The sequence below is a fragment of the Eimeria necatrix genome, genomic scaffold (assembly GCF_000499385.1).
Source record: "Eimeria necatrix Houghton genomic scaffold, Enh_scaff147, whole genome shotgun sequence".
Classification (NCBI taxonomy): domain Eukaryota; phylum Apicomplexa; class Conoidasida; order Eucoccidiorida; family Eimeriidae; genus Eimeria; species Eimeria necatrix.
The window spans coordinates 3,454-28,941 of NW_013654960.1; the positions used below are offsets into that span (position 1 = coordinate 3,454).

The window sequence follows — 25,488 nt, forward strand, 5'->3', positions numbered from 1 at the left end:
AGAATGCTTAGTATAGCGCATACTTCATTCCTCTGAACGGAATTTTCGACATAACGAACCCACATGTGATACCCGCGGCCGCACCAACGGATGCCTGTCACTGGTTGAAAGTGCACAAATTACCCTTGAAGATACGCGAAAATGCTTTTTTCTTAATTTTCAGCTATTTACATTGTTATCCAAGTTAGCTAGAATTCAGCAAGAAGCGCTGCGGTGCCGGCTGGCTGTTCACACATGTATGGGATTGCAGTACTGGTGCCGAAGTTGCACTTCCCTCCCTCTAAAAGCAGTGTAGATGTCTCAATAAGCATATCAAATGAGGAAGCATCGTCTTTTTGCTCAAAGAAGCAAAAATAGCGCCACAGCTGGTACATCGGCAAGCCCCCTCCCCACCCCTCCAGCAGCAGTGCCGCTGCAGCTGTTGCAGAGGTGGACTGCTGCTGGCGCTGCTGCTGCTACTGCTGCTGCGCGCATTTCTCGTTCTCACTGCTACTTTGCTGACACTCCTTCTCTTTCTCTGTTTTTTTTTGTAATATCGAGTTTTTGCGGCTTGCTGCGCTCTTTGGAACTCTACTCTACTCCTGCGTCATACCCAAGGTTGGCATACACTGCGTGCTGCATCAGCGCGAAGCGGTGCGCGTCAGGTTGGGCGGGCGCTTTGTTTGTTTTGCGTGTTTTTTGTCCTAAGTATCCCTTTCTATCTCTCGAAACTTCCTCTGGTTGCTGGTGTCTTCTTTTTTTGCTGGCCAAGTTGGCACTCTACGGCTCATTGGCTCTTGCGATCCATCACGGGTCGTGCTGTCAGTCCTGTGACTACGTAGAGTTCGAATGAGAGTGTTCTACATGGCTCTTTTCATTTTCGGAAGCATTTTTTATCTATATTCTCCGTTCTTGTCGACGTATTGGCCACGGATATTGGTGCTTTAGTCAGCTTGGCTGCATCTGCTTTCGAAACAGCCACCTGTTTTTTCCTCTGCTTTATCGCTCAAGCTTTATCCGTATGTTCTTTTCGCTCTGTTTCTTGCTCAGGATACACTTATGTCCCTCGACCTCCAGAACCTCGGCGTCTCTGACCCATTCGCCAATGACACCACCAAAGCCGGTGGTGTCGGCGGTAACGCTTCAACGCATCTCATTCGTGAGCCGCAGCCCCAGGACCCCGAACGTGGCTTCAACCATAGCACAGTCTGGGCGATGCTGGATGTTGAGCTGCCTGTGGCGCAGAAGCAAGGAACATATGTTCGCTTGCTAGTTAGCATAGATGGCTTCGTTTCTGAGGGTAACTCGATTTCCTGTTGCTTTGTGCGTTTTTTGTGGGCGCAGATATAAGAAATCAGCAGCGAAATGGCCGCAAGAGTGTGACGACCGTGCAGGGTCTGCCCAAGGCCTTCGACTTGAAGAAGATGGTTCGAGCCCTTAAGAAAGAGTTTAGTTGCAACGGAACTGTTATAGAGGACCCCGAACACGGTAGCATCATCCAGCTGCAGGGCGATCAACGCCAGGCGGTTAAGGAGTTTCTCGAGCGAGAGGGAATCTGTGGGGCTGAACAGCTACGGATCCACGGTGTCTAGACAGCTAGCCAGCCACCGGCCTCTCGTGTAACACTACATTTTCGCCCACCCGTTGTGCCCACACCTCTATACATATCGTGTTGAAACCAGACAGCAGTACTGTGAAGAACAAACGCCTTTCCACCCGTGTACGAGTCCTCAGCCACCCCGCACCCCGAGGTTTATGGTGCTACCGCGCGTTTCTCCCACTGTCGAGGCGTGGGGGACTTTGAAGCGCTTTGAGAGCAGCAAAGTGACAAAGGGTGTCGAGCCATTTTATGTAATTTATACATCGGGAAGTAGATATATATGGTGGAGCGGGTGAGAAGGCGGTAGCTGGCGCGATAGCAGTGCAGATGGTGGGGTCCCCTGTTGGTGTAGAATTGGGGTCCTGAAGATGGGGGGGCCCTCTTTGACATATCTGAGGCCAGAGGGTCTCTGGTGGGGGCAGAGCAGTTGTCTATCTGGAGCTGACCCCGCAGCTTGCGGAGGGAAGCCAGCGTCTCGTTCCCTTGCCGCCAACACTCGAGACTCCATTTCTGGTTTATTGGGTGGCTTCATTATCTGTTCGGCGTTTTTGTTGGCACTTCGGAGGGCCCTTATACGTGAACATGGGCTGGGTGCTATTTAGTTGCCCAGTGCATGCGTGTAGTAGTAAAGTATTGTAGCACAGAAGTTGCCCAGGCAAATGGGTCGTGTTGGCCTGCTAGTGATAGTGTCAAGCCCCGGAATAGTTTACTGGGTCCTGTAGGATTAGGACAGTTGGAGGGGTAGTAGCATTGCATGCACTTCCTGAGGAGTTAAAAAGATGGGTTCTTCGGGTATGGACGGGCAGCAAAAGCAGGATAGGGGAGTTCCATCAACTGGTATCCTGCGACAGTTAAACTCGTTCAGAGGAATTCGGGACGACTCCAGTCCCTTAGGAGCGTCAGGAAAAAGTGATGCTTGGACAAGTTGAGCAAAGCGAGTGTGGTATATGGTGCATACATGCAGAATGTTTTTCTAGAATTAGCTACCAGATGCAGTTCAGATATGTCTGGATAGGCGCCAGTCTGTTGTTTGAATATACGTGTTCGGCGTTGCACGTAGATAAAGGCATGGGATACGAGCGTGTTAGCAGTACGTGTGTTAGTTCTGCTTCTTCAGTGGCAAGCACTAGAATGTAAACTAAACTTCTCAATGACTGGTTGCTCACATACAAGCATCAGTTACAGCATGTGTCTGAAGCGCCCGAAAGAAATCGTCTCTCGTTGAATTTCGTGGGATGAATCGAAGAAGCGACGGAAATAAGAACACTCTTCTTTGGTGCGTTTTGCTGTATATTTGGCGTGTTTCGTGCTATATGAGCGTAGTTACAGTTCCTGGTAACTACCAAAGGATACTGCATACGCTGTAAGCGTAGTTCCTCGTAGCTGTTCTTTGCGAGTCGCATATAAACACGTCGGCTGCTGCGCGAAAACAGTCTCCGGTTCTTCTTCAGTGTACTCAGCATTGCCCATGATCTCCCCTTACTTGTTGCTCGTCCCTGTGTCTCAAAGCCGAGGTATTTCGTAAAGCTCCTGCAATAAGATATGCTCACCAACAGGGCATGCCAGAGGTAGACTTCCGCACTAACGCAAGGGCACTCAAGGTACAAGAAGAGAATTTGAAGTCACATAATTTTCCCTCCCTTCTTACGGCCACCGCTTGGCCTTTTCTGAGAAGGCATGTTAACTGCTCATTGATTTTCACCGTTCTGTGCCTCCTTCCTTTCTATCTCTGAGTCCTATACTGCTTTGAGAGGACTTGTGCGGGCCACTATGTTTTTCTGAGTAGGTCTGGCTAGCCGGCAACATGCAACGAACTGCCATCCTCCCTGAAATGCTTAATCTAGGTTCACTGCAGGCCAATCCTACTCATTCACATGAGCTACACTGCTGCGCTGAAGTTGTCTGCTACATATGTTGCTTCAAGTACCTTGCTGCAGAGGAATGCTACATATGTTGCTTCAAGTACCTTGCTGCAGAGAATGAGTATATCGCGCTCGTATAGCACAGTACACGCCACTTACACAAACGTCTCTGCAGTGTTGTATTTGCTTGTACCGCTAGACCCATTTAAAGTGTGCAACCGCCAAAATGGGAAGGGAGCAGTACGATTTGTACACCGATTATGTAAGCGTATAAAGTAGCCGAGCCAAACAAGAGAACCAGCTGGCGACCCTCCCCTCCCTGAAGACAGCACGCTACGTATTTGTTCCCTTCGCCGCCACCACTTGATTTTCTGAGAGACTAATTATAAAAATTAAATTTTACAGCGTGCTTCTACTGCGCAGTAAACGGGACCGTTGTTGTTTTTCCCAGGGCCTCTGGGTGCCCGGCAAAGCTGCCAACGCAGTTCAAGGATTGCGCTTTCACTTTAACATGAGTGCGATGAAAGCTTCGGGGAAAAGAGATACATTAACAACAATAGTCTTTATTATATTGATCCTCTGTGTCCTTCTTTTTGGGGGCTGCATGCATGCGGGTAGCAGCAGCCTCCGCTGTTGTTGCCGCGAGAGCTACGAGTTAAACGCTAACATATGAGCCCTAGATATTCATGTTTTTTCGTGTTTTTCTTACACTTTTGACTCCGCCCGAGCCATCCGCAACTTACGCATACCTAAGTGACGGGGCCGTCCCAGCATGTGCTGGCATAGATCAACTTCGGCAAGGGTTGCGGCAACCACGTTTCGTGTCAAGGCTTTACGGTTCCTAAAATTAGACTAGCCCGTAGGGAGGGGGCTTGAAGCCCCCGGGGCTGTAACAGTAGGGGACCCAGGAAAGACAACGGCGGCTGAGGGTGACGATGGAGCAGCTAGAGCGGCTCAGCCTCGTTTCACGCATTGCAACAGAGTTGCACAACCATTGGGGGATTAGCGACAAGGTAATGTAGCACGCAGCCCTATGCACATGAGCATCGGCGCTGCATTTAGGGCGATGCCTTCAACAACACATGCGAAGTGGAGATATGGACATTGTCTGACGTGGACGTGTCCACACTCTTCCTCAAGTGCCGTTAAACCCTGTTGGTCTTCGCTTGCCTTTGTGCTGTCTTATTTGGTTGCAGGATTTGGCAGAGTTCGTCCTACACTTGGGAGAAGAGTCACAGTCTCTGGAGGAGTTCCGGGCCAAGCTGAAGGCAAACGGCTCCGCGGTGACTCAGGCTCTCGCTGTCAGTCTGTACACATCGATTTCAAAGTTTGTAGCGAAAAGCAAAAAAGCAAAAGCAGCAGCAGCGAGTGGCAGTACCAGTAGCGGCAGCAGCGGGATAGGCGCCAAGAACGGTGTCTCGCCGTCTCCAGTGAAAGACTCCAAAGATGAACAAGTTTCTCCCCCCGGCAGCAGCACTAACGGCAGCAAGCCTCTGCCAGCCTCAGCTTTTTCAGTTTCGCAGCATCCACCTACAGAGAAGGAGTTAAAGTTTCCAGGTCTCTGCATGCAGAACAGATTCGACAGGCCTGAGCTGCAGCTGGCGCGGCCCGACGACCACGCCCCTCTTTCTGCTGCAGCGCAGCGACTGCTGGAGCAGGAGAAGGACGATAAGGAACTGATGCGAGAACAGCAGGAAGCCTTTAAAAGGGCCAAGGACGGGTACTGGGGAGGAGATCACAACAGCAGCAGCAAGGGCGGCATAAGCGCGACAGGCGCGAACGCGTTGCCTATTGGAGGGGCCTCAGGCGCAGCAGGAACAGCGGCTGCAGCAACAGGTGCAGCAGATGAAAACCTGAACTTCTGCGGGAAGAGAGGGGCCCCCTTAGAAAGGTATGGGATATATGACGGGGTTGTTTCCAGGGTCATGGAGTACGGAGCCTTCGTGCAACTGGACTTGGCGGAGGGCAGAAGAGAAGGGCTGCTTCATGTGGCCGACATGAGCAGGCCCGACGGAGGCCCGTGTGTCAGCGCGTGAGCCAAGTCTTTAAATTCATAACATTGAGCCTAAGCCCCAGCTTCTGTGGCCCAGAAAACAGATAGGCGTTTCGGGTGTAAATGGAGGCACTGTGCAGATTAGTGAAGACAGACAGGGCACGAGGATGAGCAGACAGCGATAGGTTTTACCTCACATCATGAACAGGATTTCCTGTTCATGATGTGAGGTCTTAAGATGCAAAGTCTGTGAGAGGCAGAGGTACATGCATTGTGGTTGGAAGCTGTGAATAACAGACAACTGGATGGAGCCAGTGCACAGATTAAACACGAAGAAGCAAGCATACAGATCAGGAGGGTGGCAGGAGACAAGACTTTGCGCTTGGGCTGGTTTTATTTTCAGTGATGCCGTCCGAAAGGGCCAAGTGGTGAAGGTGAAGGTGCATGCAATCGCTGGCACTCGTCTGTCGCTGACAATGAGAGAGGTGGATCAGGCGACAGGCAGAGACCTCAAGCCGAGGAACCTTCAGGGCGGCACTTCTTGTGAGTTTTGTTGAAAATTCGTAGTTATTTTGGGATAGGAACAGTACCGGATGCAGCCGCTGTTTCTTATTTGTGCCTTTGTTGCTGTGCAGCAGTCTGTTTGCTCACGTTTGTGTTATGTTGAGCAATCCCTTTCCAGCTTTCCTGTGATTGTCTTTATATGCATTATTGCAGTGCTATATACTGCCTTTTAGGGCACTGTGCCCTCTGTCAAGCTCGCTGTTGCCTCTCTTCTCCTGCAGCATCCGCTGTTCTGGCATGCTTCCTCATCTTCCCGTGAACTCTCCTGCCTGCGGCCCTTAGCAGCGTTTACGTGCCTGTGCATCTGCTTGTTTGGTTTCAATGCCCACTGGGTTCAAGTGATAGCTTCTTGCACTTCGTTGTTGGGCATTGGCTTCCTGTGTTGCCGCTTATTGCCTTGCTGCTACTGCTGCTGCAGCTTCGCGTGCCGCGCTGTTTGAATCCCTTGCCGAGGAGCACGCGCAGGCCTTGGAGAAGAAGGGCCTTGGTCGGATAACGGGGGTTAAAATTAACCTGGACTCCACAGAAGAAGAGACCGCATACTCCAGAAAGAGGAAGTGTGCAAGCTCTCAACGCGAGCCTTTTTCTTAGCTTTCTTTTGCACACACTGCCCTTCTCAGACTTGATCGCTATTACCTTGTGGCCAAATATTTGACAGAGCCACTGATCAACCTTGATGTCAAGGCTTAGAGTTTTAAGCCTGGGCCTGGTGTTGAGATTCAGAGTTCACGGTGTCGGTTGTGCTCAGGCTGATGTCGGACTACGACAAGTGGGAGGCCCAGCAGCTGCAGCGCAGCGGCCTTGTGAGCAGTAAAGAAAACCCGTATTACGATGAAGAGGCAGGGGGAATCTTGCCAGTACAGGAGGCCGAGGAGGACGTAGAGATCGAAGTGGTGGACGAGGAACCACTGTTCCTAAGAGGCCAAACCACCAGAGCAGGTAGGCCAGACTCGTACGAAATCGTAGCTACGGGCTGGCGGGGCGAGCATGCACCTTTGTATGTATGTCCCAAAGCAGTTGCTGACCCCAGGGCAGGCCATAGTGAAGGAGAGGCAGTGTAACCGAGCCTTTCAAGGATTCGGTACTATATGGGCTCCTAATTCAGGTTGTGGTGACTGCGGCGGCTCATGAAGTGAGGGTTTAGTTAGGTTTAAATAGGCGTATTCGGCTGCCGTCGGATAGAATCTCATGCGCTTTCTTTTTTTTTGCCTGCTTTTAGGCATGCAATTGTCCCCAGTAAAGATTGTAGCGAATCCGGATGGTTCTCTGGCCAGAGCCGCAGCGACTGCGCAGACCCTTGCGAAGGAGAGGAGAGATGTCAGGTAGGAGACAGAGAGCCACGATGACAGGGCTTAGGGAGGCTGGCAGAAACAAGCAGACGGGCATGTATACATAGGAAAATGAGCCTGTGGCTCTTTATTGTATGCACTCATCTTGATGTGTTTGTTCTCCACGTCTCGCAGTTTACTTTTCTTTTTGTGAATGCTTGCATTTATGTGTGTGTACTTGTGGTTTTTCAGTGCATCCATTCCAGAGTGGAATATTTCTGTTCACACATTCTTCCGAAAATGTGCCAGTGCCTGTCTGTATGTGCTTGCTGTCCTTTCTCAGACAAGCACAGGAGGCCGCCATTCTGGACTCCATCCCCAAAGATATGTCAAGGCCGTGGGAGGACCCGAACCCTCAGCCGGGTGAAAGAACCATTGCGCAGGCACTCCAAGGACTGGGGCAGACAGGTACGTCTAGGCTAGAGTTGCTGTTTCCCCGTGCGTTCAGCCTTTGCTGTGGCTGCTGTTGGCTGTTCTGTTGTCCCTAATGTGGCTGCTGTTGCCAGTTTTGGCTTTTTTGGTGGCGTGGTTCTGTATCTATTAGTTCTGTCGCCTGTGTTGATACTTTTGCGAGCGCCTGCATTTGATGGGCTGCAGGCATTGGCTGGCTCTCTGTGCGTGTCTCATTTTGACCGCGTATATGCAGCCTTTTTTGTTTGCTTTTTGGTGTGTGGAATCAGGTTACGAAATGCCCGAATGGAAAAAGCTGTACTTGGGGAAGAACGTTTCCTTTGGGATCAAGAGTACTTTGTCTATTGCGGAGCAGCGTCGCTCCCTGCCAATCTACAAATTGAAGGAGCAGCTACTAAAGGCTATTATGGGAAATCAAGTCCTGATTGTCATTGGAGAGACAGGCAGTGGTGCGGTGTCTTCTTGGTTCATTGTCCTCGTGCATGCAACCAGCGTTGGCCTACTGCAAATTTGGTGCATGTCTAATGTTAAGGCCTCAAAACTCTTTTTTTTTAATGTGTCATTTGTCGTTGCCTTCATGCGTTCATATTCGTGTGGATGTCTGCATGTGTATTTTGTGCCTCTGCTGGCACGTTGGGAAGTCGAAACTGCTACATGTTATCGCATTTTGGGACTGTTTGAAGGTTAAGGTGTAGACTTTGGATGCCCGTACAGGTAAAACGACGCAGATGACCCAGTACATGGCAGAAGCGGGTCTTGTCACCCCTGGGAGGCTTATTGGATGCACTCAACCGAGAAGGGTTGCCGCAATGAGCGTTGCGAAGAGAGTGGCAGAAGAGTTCGGTTGCAGACTTGGGCAAGAAGTGAGCCTACGGCATTTATGGACGGGGGCTTAGGGTTGATGGCTGAAAGCTTGGGCTACAGACTCCAAATAGTTTCCATTCGGAGCCTTCAAAATAGGTCTTCCAGTATTACAGTAAATGCCCGAAGTGGTGCCAACTGCGGAGTGGCCTTGATGGCTGGGTTTGGGACTCCTGCACCCGTTAATGACGTGCATGAGTGACGTTGGGCCGCGCAGAGCCTCGGTTGGCGACTGCTGGATTAGAGCTTAGACTTGACAGCTAGGAGATAACGGTTTGTGCGCAGGTGGGTTATTCGATTCGTTTTGAAGACTGCACTTCACCGGACACCATAATTAAATACATGACCGACGGTCTGCTGCTTCGAGAGGCGCTGGTCGACCCCAGGCTGCAGAGATATTCCGTGGTGATGCTTGACGAAGCTCACGAGCGCACAATCAGCACTGATGTTCTCTTTGGTCTTCTGAAGGTGAGGCCACCTGCTGCCTTTTGTAACCTTTTGTTTTAGCGCTGAAAGCTTAGGGAAGAGAGCTCCGGGTTTGGGGTCAGGTCACCTGTGAGTGGTCTACGCGCTTGACGTATCCGCGTGTTTCTGTGGTGATTTCTCTTTTTGATCGTTGGCTTTTCCCGCTTTCTCGCCACTGCCTAGGTTTCCTACCTCCGCAGTGTGTAGGGGCACGCCTTTTCACAGCGTCTCCTTTAGCGTTCCTGTTTCCTTGAGAAGCGGCACATTAACGGGGGAGGCTGGTGACGGCTGCGTGCATTACAGCGCAGGCGACAGATACCCTCTCTACAGCACTTTTGCATGCTTGGTTTTTGGTTCTTCTTCTCGTTGCTTCTTCCTTTGCCATCCTATGACCGCATTGGCCCATCCTGGCTGCCTTCTTTTTGCCCGCCATTCCAAGGTGTTACACCATTTCTGCTTGTCCATACACGCTGTGCTTTGCATTGTTTTTGCACTCACTCGTGCCCCTGATGATAAGATTTGCTGTCCCGCTTGTTTTGTATTTTTTTAGGAGTGCTGCAGGCAGCGACCAGACTTCAAGCTGATCGTGACGTCTGCAACGTTGGACGCTGAGAAGTTTTCAAACTATTTTTTCAACTCCAGCATCTTCACGATCCCAGGGCGCACGTTCCCTGTGGAAATTCTATACACAAAGGAACCAGAGACGGACTACGTGGAAGCGGCGTTGATTACTGTCCTCCAGATTCACCTTTGCGAGCCCCCTGGGGACATACTGCTGTTTCTTACTGGCCAGGAGGAAATTGACACCACTTGTCAAACCCTCCATGAACGCATGCAGAGACTGGAATCCGCTAATCCCCCTCCCCTTATCATTTTGCCAGTTTATTCCGCCCTTCCTTCTGAAGTTCAGACTATGATCTTTGACCCTGCACCCCCCGGCTGCAGGAAATGCGTTGTTGCTACAAACATTGCGGAGGCGTCCCTTACCATTGACGGTTAGGCTCGTATTCAAAGTGTTCACAGTTAGAGGATTAAGCTTTAATTTTCCACTATGACTAAGAAACTGTCTGCGTTTGACCGCAGCTGCTGAGGTCATCCTGTACGTTGAAAACTTCGGCATCGAATGCGGGTGTATAGTTTGCGCTCTAGGATAGAGGGCTTCACACCGTTTATATGTGAGAGCTGAAGATTGCTAACAGTGTGGGCGTATGGGTTTTTGGATCTAGGGTGTGTGTGCGCGTGCAGGGATATATTTTGTGATTGACCCGGGGTTCGCAAAAGTGAAAATGTATAACCCCAAGTCTGGGATGGATGCGTTGACAGTTGCCCCCATTAGCCAGGCAAATGCTCGGCAGCGTGCGGGTCGTGCTGGCCGCACAGGTAATACGCTAATCTCGACCTTGGAAACCTAGCTCCGTGTCCTAGTGCTGAACTTTCGCATTAGTCGCTCTGTATGGTTGCTTCTGTGATTGGTGCAGCAGCCTTCACTTGTTGGTGTGTTGTGCATTGAGTGTCAGGGGAGCTTTGGCCATCCCCTCCAAACGTGGATCGTGCATTCCCAGCTTACCTGGATATGTGCCTACCTGCATTTAGCATGCACATGCGTTTGTATGCATGCGCGCAGGGCCCGGGAAGTGCTACCGGCTGTACACAGAAGCTGCATACCGTTGCGAGATGCTGCCAACGGCAGTGCCTGAAATTCAACGAACGAATCTGGAAAACACAGTGTTGTTGCTGAAGGCTATGGGAGTGAATGATCTCCTAAACTTTGACTTCATGGACCCTCCCCCCGTGCAGACTTTAATCAATTCATTAGAAACCCTGTTCGAGCTGGGAGCCCTCGACGATGAGGGCCTCCTCACCAAGCTCGGCAGGAAAATGGCTGAATTTCCCATGGAGCCGCAGCTCAGCAAGATGCTGCTTACTTCTGTTGACTTGAAGTGCAGTGACGAGATCATCACCATTGTTGCCATGCTTTCGGTTCAAAACGTGTTCTACAGACCGAAGGTACCTTAGCCTTAGACAACACATTGCCCAAGTTGAATAAGAGTCGCTGTGTACTGAGTAGAATTGCAAAAAAATCCCGACAGTCCCACGGACGGACGTTGCGCTGCTTCTGTAGTGTGTGACGGTGCCCAGAGAAGCCGTGAACGTCCCGGCATAGCTTTCAAAGTTCGAGGCTTGTTCTTGGAAGTTAATGCTATTGCGGCTTATGTACTTCTTCCGTTTGGCGTTGCTCTTTTATGCTTTGACAGGACCGGCAGGCGTTGGCTGACCAGAAGAAAAGTGGTTTTCATCAGCCCGAAGGGGACCACATCACTTACTTGGAGCTTTATCGTGCATGGCAGCGAAACCGTTTCAGCAACGCTTGGTGCTATGAGAATTTTATACAGGTTAGATTTGTTGAGGGCTGTAGCTCTAGTTCACTGCTTCTGCTCTTCATTTTCCTTTCCTCGCAGTCCATCACTGCTGCTCGCTATCTTTTTTCATTCGAAGGAAACTGATGCGGTGCATTCTTTAGGTCTGCTCACACTTCAAAGCTGCCGATGGGGAGGGTTGCTTCCCCGGAGGACATCGTGTCTCCATTTCATGCAGTAGTCTTGCTGGGCACCAGTATGTGAAGCTTTGTTTTTAATGCCTCTGGTTTTTGGCTGTTTTTTAGCACCGCGCATTGCGAAGGGCCCAGGATGTGAGAAAGCAGCTTATATCTATTATGGACAGATACAAACTTGACATCATATCTGCGGGAAAGGACTACAAGCGAATCTGTGAGCAGTGCTGCTAAGGCTGCTGCTACTGCTAGCTGCCGCAAAGCTGCAAAATTGCGTCAAGTTCGGCGGCGTGAGCGTTACCTGTTCGTTTAGCTTTGGCTGTGCAAATGATATAATCATCTATCAATAGACTGTCTCTGCCGATGCTGTTGCTGCTCTTAATGACTTTTTCAGGCCGCTGCATATGCGCTGGTTTCTTCCGTCATGCTTGCCGGGTGGATCCTCAAGAGGGATATCGAACCCTTGTAGACCATCAGCAAGTGTTCATGCACCCGTCGAGTGCCTTGTACAACAGGTATTTGTTGATGCTGCTGCTTTTAATTTTTGCGTGGGTTTGGCTTGCTGCTGTTGTTGCTTTGTCGATTGTTCTCGACTTCGAGACATTTTGCAGCTAAGTGATCTGTAGCTGCTGCTTTGCTGGTTCAGCTGCTGAAGCTCGTAGCATTGTTGATGCTGCTCTTTTGCAGGAACCCCGAGTGGCTGGTTTACCATGAGCTTGTCTTGACGACGAAGGAGTACTTGCGAGACTGCTGCACCATAGAACCCCTCTGGCTGTGCGACGTCGCTCCAAAGCTCTTCAAGCCTGTATGTTTGGTGCTGCGGGTGCAGCCTCTCTGCTGCTACTCATGCTGTTCCTGGTGCCGTTGCTGCAGTTTTTAGCGTTATCAGTCTAGCCTATGTTGCATTGCTGCTACTGCCTGTCGTTGCTTGAAGGGTATTTGCATGGCATATTTGCTGCTCCTGATGTTGCGACCGCTTTCCGGTGCAGGCAGACCAACAGCGGCTCTCTCGCCGGAAGATGCGGGAGCGTATCGAACCTCTTTACAACAGGTTCGAGGAGCCCAACGCTTGGAGACTTTCTCGCAGACAGGGCAAGAGGTAACTGCGACCAGTTGCAGCGACTGCAGAGACAGCAGTCGCAGAAACAGCAATTGCAGGTGCAACAGCTGCAGAGGCGAACGCTGCAGGCGCGGCAGCCTCAGCAGCGACGATCGCAGACACAGTCACTGCGAAAGAAGCGCATTTGGCTTTTGGTTTGTTGTTTCCTCACAAATAAAAGGGAAAACTGTTCAACGTTGCTTCCGCTGCTTTGCTGCGACGAGCTGTGCTCTCTGGCTGCAGCAGCAGCGAATCCTTTTCTCCTGCAGCAGGTTATAGAAAGCTGCAAATGCAGTGAAGGCAGTGGTAGCAGTAGCTTCTGCCTCAGCAGCGTCGGCTGCTGCAACTCTGAATTGTTGAGGCGGTGCATTCGTCTGATCGCTCATCACGCTTTGCCTAAGGATGACATTGTTCGCTTCTGCGCTCTAGCTCTTCGCGACAGTTACGCGCTTCTGCTGTGACAAGAAGCGCAGCGTAGTTATCAGGAACAGCAACCTGAAGTGACACAAGTAAACAGCTAACTTCATCTGCTTTCGAGCTGCTACCACGTCGTCAACTACCAAAAAGCGCTTGTAGTTTGGAAATGCTTAGTTAATAATGTTGCGGCGTCAGCAGCTGCTGCTGCAGTTGCTGCTGCTGTTGTAGTTGCTGCTGCGGCGGCAGAAACACTGCCTGTAGCAGCTGCTGGCCGTGTTGGTGGTGGTGGTGCTTTTGCTGCTGCATATCACTGGCAGGGAATGCCATGGCCTCAAAGCCGTGGAAGGTTGGTGTCATATCTGAGTGGTGCTGCTGGATCAGTGGCAGCATGTGTGGTTGGGGATGCTGCTGCTGTTCCTGAAGGTGAAGGAGGATTGGGTACTGTTGCTGCAATACGCCGTGCTGCTGCTGCTGCTGCTGTTGCATCAACACGTTGAAGTGCTGCACGGGCTGTTGCTGCCAGGAATACTGCCTCTGCTGTTGCTGAGCCTGCAGGAGCAGCTGCTGTTGCAGGCTTTGCTGCGCCTGAAGCTCTTGCTGTTGCCACATTGGAGAGCGCAGCGGTATTGACACCGAGCCGTTTCTTTTGCTGCTGCAGCAGATGCCATCATGCCCCGTCTCCGTTGCTGGGGTCACTGCGCACCACCTGCCCGTGGGGCTAGTACACCGACGATGCGGTTGCAGGTAGCCATGCCTGTTGCCGTTGCTGTTGCTCATTTTGCTGCTTACTTGACTCTTGCAACAACTGGCACTGGCCTTGCATTCGCCACTGGCCTTGCTACTACTGCTCACGGAATTCCTGCTGTTTCCACAACAGAAACATTTGCCTGCCCAAGAAGGACTTGGGCAAATGTTGGGAATATGCAGCAGCAGGTGATTCTGAGCAGCAGTGCCTGTTCCTGCTTCCGGCGGTGCTGCGTTTGCTGACGCTGCTGTGGGTACAGCGAGCTCTGCACCCGATTGAAGATGCCAAGGGGACTGCCCACTCAGATGAAGTTGCTGCTGTTGCTGCTGCTGTCCCGCCGAAAGCGTACAGTAGGATAGCGGAGAATGCTGCAGCTGGAAGACTTGGCCATCTGGTGCTGTTGAGCCAACTACAGCATCAAGAGAGGGCGTCCTAGCACAAGTGGCCGTTGGAGCAGCAACTGCTACTGCTGCTGCCGGAGCAGTATTTCTTCGTGGCCGGAGGTGCTGCTCCCTCAGTTCTACCTGAACCATTTTATTTTGGTGGTTCACGTGCTGCTGATAACACTGATGGGCCAGCAGAGCGCTGAAGTTCTCTTGCTTGTGCCGAATCGCTGCTGATATTTCTTGCAGTGTTTCGGTAACGAGGCAGTCAACAGCAGCAAACACAGCAGCTGATGTGTATAGCCAGCTCGTCCTGCTAACCCCACGTCCTCCCCAGAGAGCGTCCTCCATAGCAGCTAACTGTTCCAGCGCAGGGGCCTCCTTCAACCATTGCTGCAGGGGCTGCTGCTTCGTTGCTCCAAGCCTTTGCAAGAGCTGTTTCTTCTCCGCCACCGCATGAAACAAAGTGCGCACGTCCCCTCTTTCTGCAGCAGAGGGTGCTGCTACAATCTTTTCTATTGGGCTTCCTGAAGGTGCTGCTACTGTTGGCGCTGCTGCTGCCATTCGGAGTCCTACAACGACTTCGCGAGTAAGCTGTTCCCGAAGTAGAGTTAGCTGGACATACACCTCAGCTTCTGGACAGAACTGCAAGAGGAACCTCGCTGAAGTGATCGTCTGTGCTTGAATGGAAGACGTGACAGACAGGTATTTCTGTTCCAGCTGCTCCGCAACGGCGACTTTATCAGCTGCTTGTACCATCGCTTTTGCTGTGTTTGTCGCCTCTACCGTTGTTGTCTGTGGAGTTGCTTGTGAGACTGCGCACTCCTGCATGTTTCCGGCGGCTGCTGTATCTGTGTTGCTGCTTTCCAGCCCAATGCTTTTGCTGGCCGGTACTTGACGGTCTTCATGCTGTGCACGCAGCGCAGCAAGCTTCTTTGCTGTTTCTGCCTGCAGCACCTGCACTGCCACTGCCCATTCGTTAAATAGCCTTTTGTTCTGCTGGGAGCTCAAAATGCGTCCACCTACCGACTCTGCAGAAAGGGCAACAGTCTCAGATCGTGCTGAATTTGCTGCCCCAGCAGTACATGCTGCTGCTGAAAGTGATGTGAGGGCAGCGCGAGTGGCCGCCTGAGTTTCTTGACTCCAGAGTAAAGGGTCTTCCCCTAAGTCCATTGCTGCGCTGCAGCAAGCAACACTTTCTGCCTGCAGCTGCTGCAGCAACCGTTGCATCAGTGGAAGCTCGGCGACAGTAGCAGCAGCTGTCGCTAGTCGTGTTTCTTCTGCTGTGGCAAACTTTTCGGTCCCCTCGAGCAATGGCGACAAGGGGGTGTACCGTTGTTGAGGGAGGCACCTGAGACCTCCTTGGCCGCAGAGGCAGCTGCTGCTGCTGCTGCTGCTGTTGCTGCACATCCAGACGACCTGTGGGGAACAGCATGCCATCTGAGGTGAAGAAAAGTTTGGGGCTTTGTTGCAAGCACTAGGAGGTGTGGACGCTCTGCCTCTCGCTCCGCTACTGGCTGTTGTGCTGCAGCAACAGCTCCATCCCTCAGTATGCTGCAGTTGCTGCCCATCTGCTGAATTAGCTGCTCTTGCAGCAGCACCCAGACAAAGCGGAGTGCTTTCGGCTGTCTCGGCTCCACACATGGGATGATGCATAGGGTGTTTCAGCTTCTGCTGCAGTAGTGCCTGGTGCAGTCTGATGAGCTGCTGCTGCTTTTGGTGCTGCTGCTGACCTCTGTGAGAGGGACACAAGGTAGGCGTGCAAGCAAAGACTACATCATCCCCACGGGTGTGGTCATGCTGCTGAAGTTGATGCAGAAGCTGCAGCTCCTCCTTCAGTGTCCCGCCTACCTGACGTGGGTCAATGTGGCCCCTGCTGCAGCAACTAGCAGGAACTACCTTCCTGCTGCCGCAGCAGCTTCCACTTTTCCTATAGCTGCAACAGAATGCAGCCTCAGCTGCGGCAGTAACAGGGGAGACGGCGGCTTGCTCAGTCTGCAGCTCAGGTGGCTGGGAGTGCTGTCTTTCATTTTGCTGCTGCATATGCTGCTGCATATGCTGCTGCATCTGTTGCTGCATCTGATGCGCCTGCTGCATTTGCTGCATGTGCCTTTGCATCTGTTGTTGCTGATGGTGCTGTTTCTGTTGATGCTGCTCCTGCAGAAGCGACTGCCAGGGTTGTGCGTCTTGCTGCTGCTGCTGCTTGTTGAAAGCTTTTGACGGGCTCATTTTAACTTCAAAAGCCTGAAAATCTGTGCTGCACTTCTCCATCTGGCTACCAGTTTCCATGCAGTAGTGTTTTTCATTGCTGCTGCTGCTGCTCCTCCTGTGGCATATTTCGGTGGAACTACTGCTACTGCTGCTGCGCCGGCGTCTGCGGAGACAGCAAGTGCTGCCACTGCGTCCCCATCTGGATGGCAGCAGCCCTTCGGACTGGCGAATATTGGGATCGGCCTGAAAGCCCAGTGCCCACTGCTGCTGTTGCTGCTGCTCTTGCTGCTCTTGCTGCTGTTGGTGCTGCTGCCGCTGCTGCCGCTGCTGTCGCTGCAGTTGTTCTTGTTGCTCCACCTGCTTGTCCTGGGCTCCACGTGAACAAGCTGCAATGGAGCATTGGGCTCCAGGGACAACGGAGTTTGCATCAGCAGTAGAAACACAAACTGCAGGAGTAACACTACCTGCTGCGCCTGCAGGAGGAGTACGTAAGGATGCACCCGTTGTCTGAGGTGTGTCGACAGATCCAATTTGGAGGAACTGGCAAGCAGCAGACTCGTCATCACCGAAAATACTAGCTGCAGCGGGAGCAAAAGGCTTTTCAGCCTGCTGCAAGGCGCTGCAAAGATCCCCCCTTGACTCCTCTTCTGATGCACCGGGTTTCCATTTGAGTGGCAGCGCCGCCGTGTCTTGCTGCTGCTCCTGTTGCTCATAGTTTGCCTCACCGCCAGTTTGAAAGCAGGTCCGTGCTTCAGCTGCTGCTTCTGGAATGCATGCACAACCGAACATCGGAACAGTGGATACAACCGAAACCTCACCAGCAGCCAACGGTGACTCTGAAGGAAGCCGCAGAACAAAGGAGCAGCAGTCAGCAGCAGAAGAAGCAGGACTTGCTTCTGCAGAAGCATCAAGTGCTGGCGGCTCCAGATGCTCGCGGCTCAGTTTGTGCTGATTAACAGCTCTTTGCTGCTCAGGTAGAAGCAGGCCCTGCTGCAGCGGGCTGTGGTACTGCAACTGCTGGGGATGCTGCTGGCGCGGATTATTGTGTGCCTGTTGTGGATGCTGCAAAGATGAATCTACTGAATGCACCAATACATCCATTGCAGACACCCTGCTGCTGCTGCTCCTGCTGTTGTCGCTGTTTTTGCCGCTAGACTGAGCTGCTAGGAACGTATACAGGGGCACAGATGGACGACGAAAAAGGCAGCTGCTGGGGCTGACGGCTTCAGGAGAGTTGGCCACAGATGGCGTTGAAGAAGTGGGACAGCAGGTCACTAGAGTGCTCTGTCCCTTTTGCTGCTGCCATTCTCTGCTACTCCGCCGACTGTTGCTGTTGCTGTTGCCTTTTTGATAATACGATTGGTCAGGTCTCGTGTCAAGCCATGAACTGTCCAGGCAGGAACTGTTGCTTGTTTTGCTTGAACTGCTTCTGTTGCTGCTGCCGCCTCTGCTGCTGCTATCGCCTGGGGAACTGGGATGCTGGCTGGTTTCGCTTTCTTTCGGTTGCGGATTAGCGGGAAACTGGAGCGGTTGCCTTCTTTCTTCTTCTTGGTGTGGCTCTTGCTGCTGTTGGGACACCTGCTGGTGCTGCTGCTGATGGTCCTTCTGGCCCTCTTCCCTGTACTGCTGGTGCGACTCGTTGGGCCGGCTGGCACGGGTGAAAACAGAATCAAGTGCCGGAGGAGAACTGAAGTCACGTTGTTGCTGCTGCACTGCTTCTGCTGTTGCTACATTTAATCCTGCTGTGGGCGCTGCTGCCGCGTGTGCCTCTGCTCTGTCTGTTGTTTCTGCTATTGATGAAGATGCATGCAGGTTGCATCGTTCCACTGGGAGGACTGCATGTTTTTGAGGTATCTCCGCGGTTGTTGCTTCTGTTGCGGCCGCTGCCCTTGTTACGCTGCTCAGTTTCGTTGCTGAAGGCGACTCTGCAACAGGGTTGATTCCCGTGTTTGTGAGTCCTGTATGCAGCTGATCACCCGCAGCATCATCAGCCGCATTCCTTTTGCGTTCAACTGCAGGAAAAAAGCTGCTAGGAACAGCAGCTGGAGGAGCAGGAGAAGGAGGAGGAGGAGCAGCAGCAGAGCCTGAATCTGCTGCCGCAATGTTTGATCGTTGTTTCGCAACCGAAAGCCGCTTCAGCCACATGTTGAACCTGAGCGTTGCCGTGAGCGACAGCAAAAGCAAAAGCATGAGCATCAGCAGTAGAAACTTTGGGCCAATAAATCTTCCTCTGGGAATCCACCACAAGAATTAATTTTGAAAGGATTTGCCTTCGCAGCAGCTGCTCTTCTGAGTTGCATTGCCCCCCAAATCTATCCATAGAGACCACTGGTGTTACGCACTCCCTGCACCTATTTATGCTGCATGCTATGGCTCTCGCTGTTTCTCTTTGTGATGTGTTTCCTCACCTCACGTTGCCCGCCTTGTCCTTAGGCGTCAGCTGGTAGGCTTTGTCCAGCAGCAGGGACGACAAAGAAGGCAAACACACATGCAACACCGTGCGGAAATGCTGCCTGCATACGCAAATACCGAACCATAATACCTTGAACTACATGCCATGATTGGTCAAAAGTATTACAACGTATTAACGTAATCCGTCAGAAGTTGAAGGCAGTAAATGTAAGCGCAGAGATGAACACCACGAGGACTGCACCTAGCTGCAGCAGCAACAAAAAGCATAAAGCTGACCGGCTGATGACTTGAGATTTCTGAGTGTCAAAAAGAGCAAAGGCCGCTCCCAGGGCCTCACTCCCCACTCCTCGAGGCGACGCTGCTGGCGCGCCTCTCCCTCCTTGCTGCTGCTTCGGGGAATCCCCTGGAGCTGTTGCCGAATCCACCACTTCGATGGCCCAGCAAAGAGACTCCTCATAAGCGGCATGCCTCTCGTGCATCAGACGGCCGAAGAAGTAGCCCGCAGTCAACCTGAAGTAGCAGCAGCAGAAACCAAGAACAACATACAATGCATCAGCGGCAGTGTACGGCAAATGGCTCACTGTTCCCCTTGCTGCTGCTGCATGAGGGCACCTGCACGAAAGGCTCGAGCGTCAACCCTTCGTTCACGAAAAATGGATTTACTTGCTGTGGGCCTAGACAGTAGGAGCAGCAGAAACACAGCGGTACGAGCAGCAGCAGCGGTCGCAAGAAATACGTACACTGGAGAGAGGCACTGAGTTTGAATCTGCTGGAGAGCAATGCCCACTTCAACTTGAGAGACGTGCGCCTCTGCCAAGTCCACGAAGGCCTCCAACCAAGCCATGGTCAAAGTCCTCTCTACCAGTCAGCGGCAACAACAGCAGCAACATTGGCAGTGAACTATTCTTAAAACCAAAGACCGCCTGAAATTCTGCAGCTGCATCTGGGAGCCAGTCACTCAAGCAAGCCTGCAAGTCCTTCACTGCTTCCGCTGCAGCTCATGCAGCAACGGCAGCGGCAGCAGCAACAGCAGCAGCAGCAGCAGCCGCAGCATCTTCTATGTTGAACGCAAGCAATGCGCATCAGACTAACCGAGAAGAGCAACTTCTTCTGCTTCTGTCAGCACCCTCTCCTCAAGAGCAGAACTCTGTATAGCTTTCCCTGTACGCTGTTGCATGTCATTGTCAGAAGCGCTAGGGGGATCCGCAGTGCGAAACTGCGAAGCGGCACCAAGCACACTCATGTCCTTATCCACAGAGTCGGAAAGGGTTTCGGTAGGTCCTTGCTCTGTTTGCTGCCACGCCCGCCACAGAATAAACAAGGCAGATGACCGGTCGGCTAGCCTGCAGGAGCAGTACGTGTAGCAGCAGCAGCAGCAGCAACAGCAGGAGCAAAGCAAAATGGTGCCTGGACTAGTTTGACACAGGCAGCCAGACGAGCTTCCAGACAAATTTTTGGTGTCTGTTAAGTTCTCCCTGCTCACTAAAGCAAGCGCAGCCGCACTTGCTGCTGTTGGAAGCGCTGCTAAAGTGCCTTTTGAAAGCTGCCGTAGCCGCTGCACTGTAATGTGCGCTCACCGTTCTGTGATTCTGCCAAAGATAATTTGGAGGTACTCGTCAGTGAAGACAGCAAAGGATGGAGCTCTTGCCTCTCTTCGCGTCCTAGGCTTCTCTCCTCGCTGCTGCACCTGCTGCTGCGCCCTCTCCTGCTCGTCCTGCTGCTGTCGTCCCTGCTGCTGACGATCTTCTAAAACCTCGTCTCCTCCGAGCATTTCTGAGCCTGAAGTTAATCCCAAATCAACAGATTCTTCTTCGATGTGCATGTGCTGCTGGTGGTGTTCCCTCTGTTGTCGCTGCTGGCGCTGCTGCTGTTGCTGCTCAGCCTCCGGCTGCAGCGGCAGAATCAGGGCCGGCGCCTGTCTGCGCCTGCGTACGAACGCCTGCAGAAACGGGTCCCTCAGTAGGTGTGTGGGAGTAGGGCGTCTTGCGGGGTCCTTCTCGAGCATTGAGAATAGAAGGCGAGAAAGGTGGGGCGTGTAGATACTACTAATGGGTTCAACGGGGGCAAAAGCAATGGTCCAGACTAGCGAAATGAAGGAGTCCGCAGAGAAGGCATTGCGGTAAGTGCACAACTCGTACAAAACGCAGCCCAAGGCCCAAACATCACTTTTTATAGTGTACGGGCGAGACTCCAGCATTTCTGGTGACATGTATTGGGGAGTACCCACAGCTGTCTTCGCCACTCCTAGAGTGGCTGACATCACCTTACTAATGCCAAAGTCCCCAATTTTCAAAGACAAGCCGCTGCCTTCGGGGCAGATAGAACACTTAGAGCCTACAGGGTCCACAGCGCCAGCAGAAAAGCATCCACTTTCAGGGTACCCATCTTGCTGGGGCCCGCCTGCGCCACAGTTTCTATGGGCCTGCGGCGACTCCGCCTCCGCTGCAGGAGAGAGTAAAATGTTGCTGGGTTTCAGGTCTCTGTGAAGCACTCTCTGCGAATGCACGTATTTAAGCCCCCGCAGCAGCTGCAGCAGCCACTCTAGGATTTGCTGCTCTTCCAGCAGCTGCGGCTTTTCTTGGCTGGACAGGGAGGAGCTGCCGCTACCTCCGTTTCTACCGCTGTTGTGGGGCTCTCTGGGGCTGCTAGGGGGTGCTCGTCTTTGCTCTATAAACGAGGTCAGGTCCCCTCCCGAACAGTATTCCATCACTATCACTAGGAATGTATTCAGTATCACAAAGGACTCCACGCAACGAACCACTGAGGGGTGGCGCAGGCGCTTCATTAACTGCACGCACACAACGGAAATAGAGACATAAAGTGAAAGAACACAAACACAAATTGAAACGCACACATGAAAGGAAAGATCACACACTCTAACACACAGAAGCAGAGCTAATATTTTTAGACGCCCTCAGGAAGGCCGAAAATTCAAGAAAATGCAGACCATCCCAATGCAGACAATGATGCAAACTAAGAGCGCAAGAGCAGCTGAGTCCGAATCACAGACAAGACTGGAAAACAAACAGCTACACAAGCAGAAGCACAGGCACTCAACAAGGCACAGATTGTTGTTGGCGCATCATGAGCTCTTGGCCGAAAACAAGAAAACTATTCTCTCCAGTCTCAGTCTCAGTACGGCCGAAACAAGAAAACTATTCTCTCCAGTCTCAGTCTCAGTACTAGTTGTGACGTATAGATTTCGGGGCTCTCTGCGAGAAGAAGCACGGGAGGCAAGAAACCAATAGGCAAGCAAAATGACACTGTGGCACAGGACTTGTCAGGCGCACACAGAAAGCCACAGACAAACGAGCAGAAAGAACCATATATGGAAACTGAAACACAAGAAACTAGATCCACAACAACTGCAATAGGCGCAATAGCTGCAGTAGCTGCGTAGCTGCAATAGCTGCAATAGCTATTTTGCCCAAAGGCAGGGAACAATGAGTCTAATTGGTGCGTTTAAACGATCATAAGACGGCGATGCAAAAATGCAGCAACACAAGCAAAAGTGAGGTCAAGGCGGATTACGGGTAAAACGGCACTGAGAGTGCCGAACCAGACACTGGGCATATCAGCAACAGCTGGCGAATATGAATGACCTTTTCCAAACAGGAAGCAACAGAGACACTGGAGAAGAATGCAGGCAGGAGTCACACTGGAAGCAGAAGCAGAGGACAATAGCAATACTACAGCTTTTGCTTCATGAGCAAGCGGTGGCGGGGAAGTTCAAGTAGGAGAGAGAAACAAAACCAGAGACAGAAATACGGAATGGGAAGCAGCGTCACATCACCTAATGGCAACTAACTCGGGATTGTCATATTTGCTTCCTTTGAACTATCTCTTCTTTTGTTTAAGTCCATTACCTACTGCTGAGGGAAGCTGTTGCTGCTGCGGCTTCCCATGGGAGTGCAGCCTGCCAATACTGCCTCTGTTTCTGCTGCAGCGGCAGCATAACTACTCTTACTACTGTAAGTTCCGGTATTGTTGTTTGGCTATCAGTGGAAGCAGCAGCTATTATCTGACCTCCGCCTCCTGCAGGCTGAGTTTCCTGTCCCTCTCATCGAGGCAGCTCAAGTCGATTTGCTTCGCCAGCCATTCGCTCGAGTCTGAGAGCCGACGGACTTTATATGCAACACCGAACTGGCCGCGCCCTGCAGCAGCGGCAGCAATACCAGCGACAACAGCAATGGCAGCAGCAACAGAGAAAGCACCAACAGCAGTATTTGCTGATGGGACGCAAAAACTACTTTTGCTGCAGCTGCATCAGCGCTAGAGAACGGCATGCTGAGCGAGCATCTGCAGCTTTATGAAATGCCAGCCGCGGCTGCAGGAGGCATAGCTCCTGCTGCGACTGCCGCTATGGATGCAAATAAGTAACTGCATTGCCTCAGCCCTGCAACTCCAGCAGCATCAAAAGAAAACTAGGCTCATGTCCCCTTAGGGTTCGTCCCCTAAGTGTTTCACACAGTGTTCAGCAGCAGAAGCTCGAGACGCAGCAGCAACAACCACAGCAACAGCAGGAGATGCAGTAACAAGTGCAAGACACAGCAAAGGCATCAGCACCAGCAAACGCGACGAAGCCAGCAGCTGCAGAAGCCACTTCGGCTCACCAACAAAGGCTATAATTTCGTATCCGTGCGAAGTGAAATCGACAGTGCTGTCGCGGGGCGGAAGCTGCAGCGTCAGCATCTTGAAGCTGCTTGCTGCTGCCACAAATGCTCCTGCCGTTGCTGCTGCTGCGGTTGCCAGGCTGAATGGCCGCAGGCCGCTGTTTTCCTAACGCTTGCCCGCTGGAACAGCTATTTCTGGTGCTGCGTCTCCTGAACTGCGTATCTTGAGCTGCTGATCATGCAGTTGTTGCCGCTGTTGCTGCTGTTGACGCTGCGTTGTGACAGTCTGAGGCCACTGGACATCCTGTATGGAGGCTCTGAGCTCTTGTCCACGCTGAAACGGTGTCTGCAATGCTACATGCGTTGTTGTTGTTGTTTCTGCTGCTGTTGTTGCTACTTTTCTGCGGCAGATGCTTATCTGCTGCTACTCTCCCTGTTTCCACTGTCGCTGCTGCTGCTGCTGCAACGCGCAACTGGTGTCAGGGGTGCTGCTGCTACTATTTCCTATCGGGTTGTTCCTCAGTGCGTGTCGGATCCTGCTCCTCGCAGTTGCTTCTACCCCTGGATACAATTGCAGCAACGACGGAAGCAGCAGCAGCAGCAGCGCGACGAGCGGCACGAATGATGGATGAACACACAGATGCTATGGTGTCGATACAGAAAGAGACCCACTCTGGCAGCACAGACCCCCTGGCTCCTCTCCCTTCCTGTGGCACTGGTGAAGCTGTTGCTGTTTCTGTTGTTTCCACTGCTGCTGTTTCTCTTATTGTCACCGCCGTAAGTTCTTCTGCAGCTGCTAATTGTGCCGAACCCGCCACTTGTACCACAGTGTCTAATTCTTCTCTGACGAACGTCGGTACTGCTCTGTCTGCTTCTGTTGCCGCTGTTTCTCCTGCTCCTGCTGGCTGCTGCGGTGACGGCTCTAGTGATGGTGCTGGCGTTGCCGTTACTTCAGGAGTTGCTGATGCTGCGGGCTCTACCGCTGCTGCTTGTGGAGCCGCCGCTGCTCCAAGTGGTGCTCCTGCACAACAGCAAGGCGGCAATCACAAGACACTGCCGCAAGTAAGAGCGCTACTCCTGGTGCTGCTGCCTTGCAACTACTGCCCTTGCTGCTCACCCTGAGGCAGCGAGGGCCAATATGCTCTCTGGTAGCGAGTGGGGCAGCCGCAACAAACAACTTGAGCTCCCTCTGCAGCAGTGTTGCCGCGTTTGGGGCAGATGAGAGGAATGCTGCAGCAGGCAGTAGACACTACACCACAGTAGGAGTGGAATAGCATGTCCCCGAAGGCTTCAACGACACCCCAGTCTACATTTGACACTAATGTGGCACATTTCAATCTAAGAATGGGTTATTTCAAGGGTAACACTGCGGGCCTGTACACGTCACTGGTGTGCTGTCGGCAACGGCGAAGGGCGCTGCTGGAGCACAGGCTGTGTTTGCTCTCGTGTGAACCGATTAAACGCAAATCAAACTGGAAATTAGAAATACAAAACCAATGAAAGGTGACAGCGGCACAGCAGCAAGTTTGGAAGGTCACTGACGAGGAAAGAAGCATCTCAAGATCTTCTTCAGACCAATGGACCAGTTAACACAGAAATGAAGAAAAAAACTCTTCAATTCCTCAATACACCGAAGACTGATAATTGCTTCCTTTCTACTACAAATGAAGAATTATTCACAAGATTGTCAACATTCAGCAACAATGGAAGCATAATTTGCAGTTTCATCAGTGGCTGCATCACGCACAGTGGCGATGGGTTGCTGTGAAACTACTAGAATCGTGCGTGGTTGGGAATACATCCTCCAGAATAATTATTTTAATTTTAAAAAAGTTATTTTTCATGAATAGTAGATAAACATCCTGTACAGAAATAATACTCTCGTTAATAAGAACAGGCGTTACACTGGATGGATCACAAACAGGTGTCTGTATAGTATGCTGCTTATATAAGTCAAGTAAAGAACAAGTAAGTAACGGAATAAAGCAACCGTA

The 25,488-nt window shown here is 51.9% G+C and overlaps 4 protein-coding genes across 4 annotated transcripts; 2 read left to right on the top strand and 2 right to left on the bottom strand.

Annotated features, from left to right (window-relative positions):
* Positions 1-316: 316 nt before the first annotated feature.
* Positions 317-1,571, top strand: ENH_00014890 (translation initiation factor SUI1, putative; the record flags this gene model as incomplete). Its single annotated transcript, XM_013584307.1, is given in 4 exon segments — positions 317-597; positions 1,030-1,138; positions 1,324-1,326; positions 1,332-1,571. Coding segments are annotated over 4 exon segments (633 nt in total).
* A 2,805-nt stretch (positions 1,572-4,376) lies between these two features.
* Positions 4,377-12,717, top strand: ENH_00014900 (pre-mRNA splicing factor RNA helicase, putative; the record flags this gene model as incomplete). Its single annotated transcript, XM_013584308.1, has 18 exons — positions 4,377-4,454; positions 4,638-5,473; positions 5,838-5,977; positions 6,417-6,555; positions 6,747-6,937; positions 7,218-7,320; positions 7,610-7,734; positions 8,007-8,186; positions 8,452-8,600; positions 8,884-9,066; positions 9,614-10,058; positions 10,309-10,443; positions 10,688-11,070; positions 11,319-11,456; positions 11,726-11,831; positions 12,009-12,129; positions 12,302-12,419; positions 12,604-12,717. 18 exons carry the CDS (start codon positions 4,377-4,379, stop codon positions 12,715-12,717), a joined length of 3,684 nt encoding a protein of 1,227 aa, XP_013439762.1.
* A 587-nt stretch (positions 12,718-13,304) lies between these two features.
* On the bottom strand, positions 13,305-23,573 carry ENH_00014910 (NEK kinase, putative; the record flags this gene model as incomplete). Its single annotated transcript, XM_013584309.1, has 8 exons — positions 13,305-18,621; positions 18,878-18,982; positions 19,158-19,391; positions 19,622-19,739; positions 19,974-20,224; positions 20,459-21,669; positions 22,908-23,035; positions 23,495-23,573. 8 exons carry the CDS (start codon positions 23,571-23,573, stop codon positions 13,305-13,307), a joined length of 7,443 nt encoding a protein of 2,480 aa, XP_013439763.1.
* A 418-nt stretch (positions 23,574-23,991) lies between these two features.
* On the bottom strand, positions 23,992-25,295 carry ENH_00014920 (hypothetical protein, conserved; the record flags this gene model as incomplete). The annotated part of the gene is made up of 2 exons (XM_013584310.1): positions 23,992-24,515; positions 25,238-25,295. 2 exons carry the CDS (start codon positions 25,293-25,295, stop codon positions 23,992-23,994), a joined length of 582 nt encoding a protein of 193 aa, XP_013439764.1.
* Between the last annotated feature and the right edge of the window lie 193 nt (positions 25,296-25,488).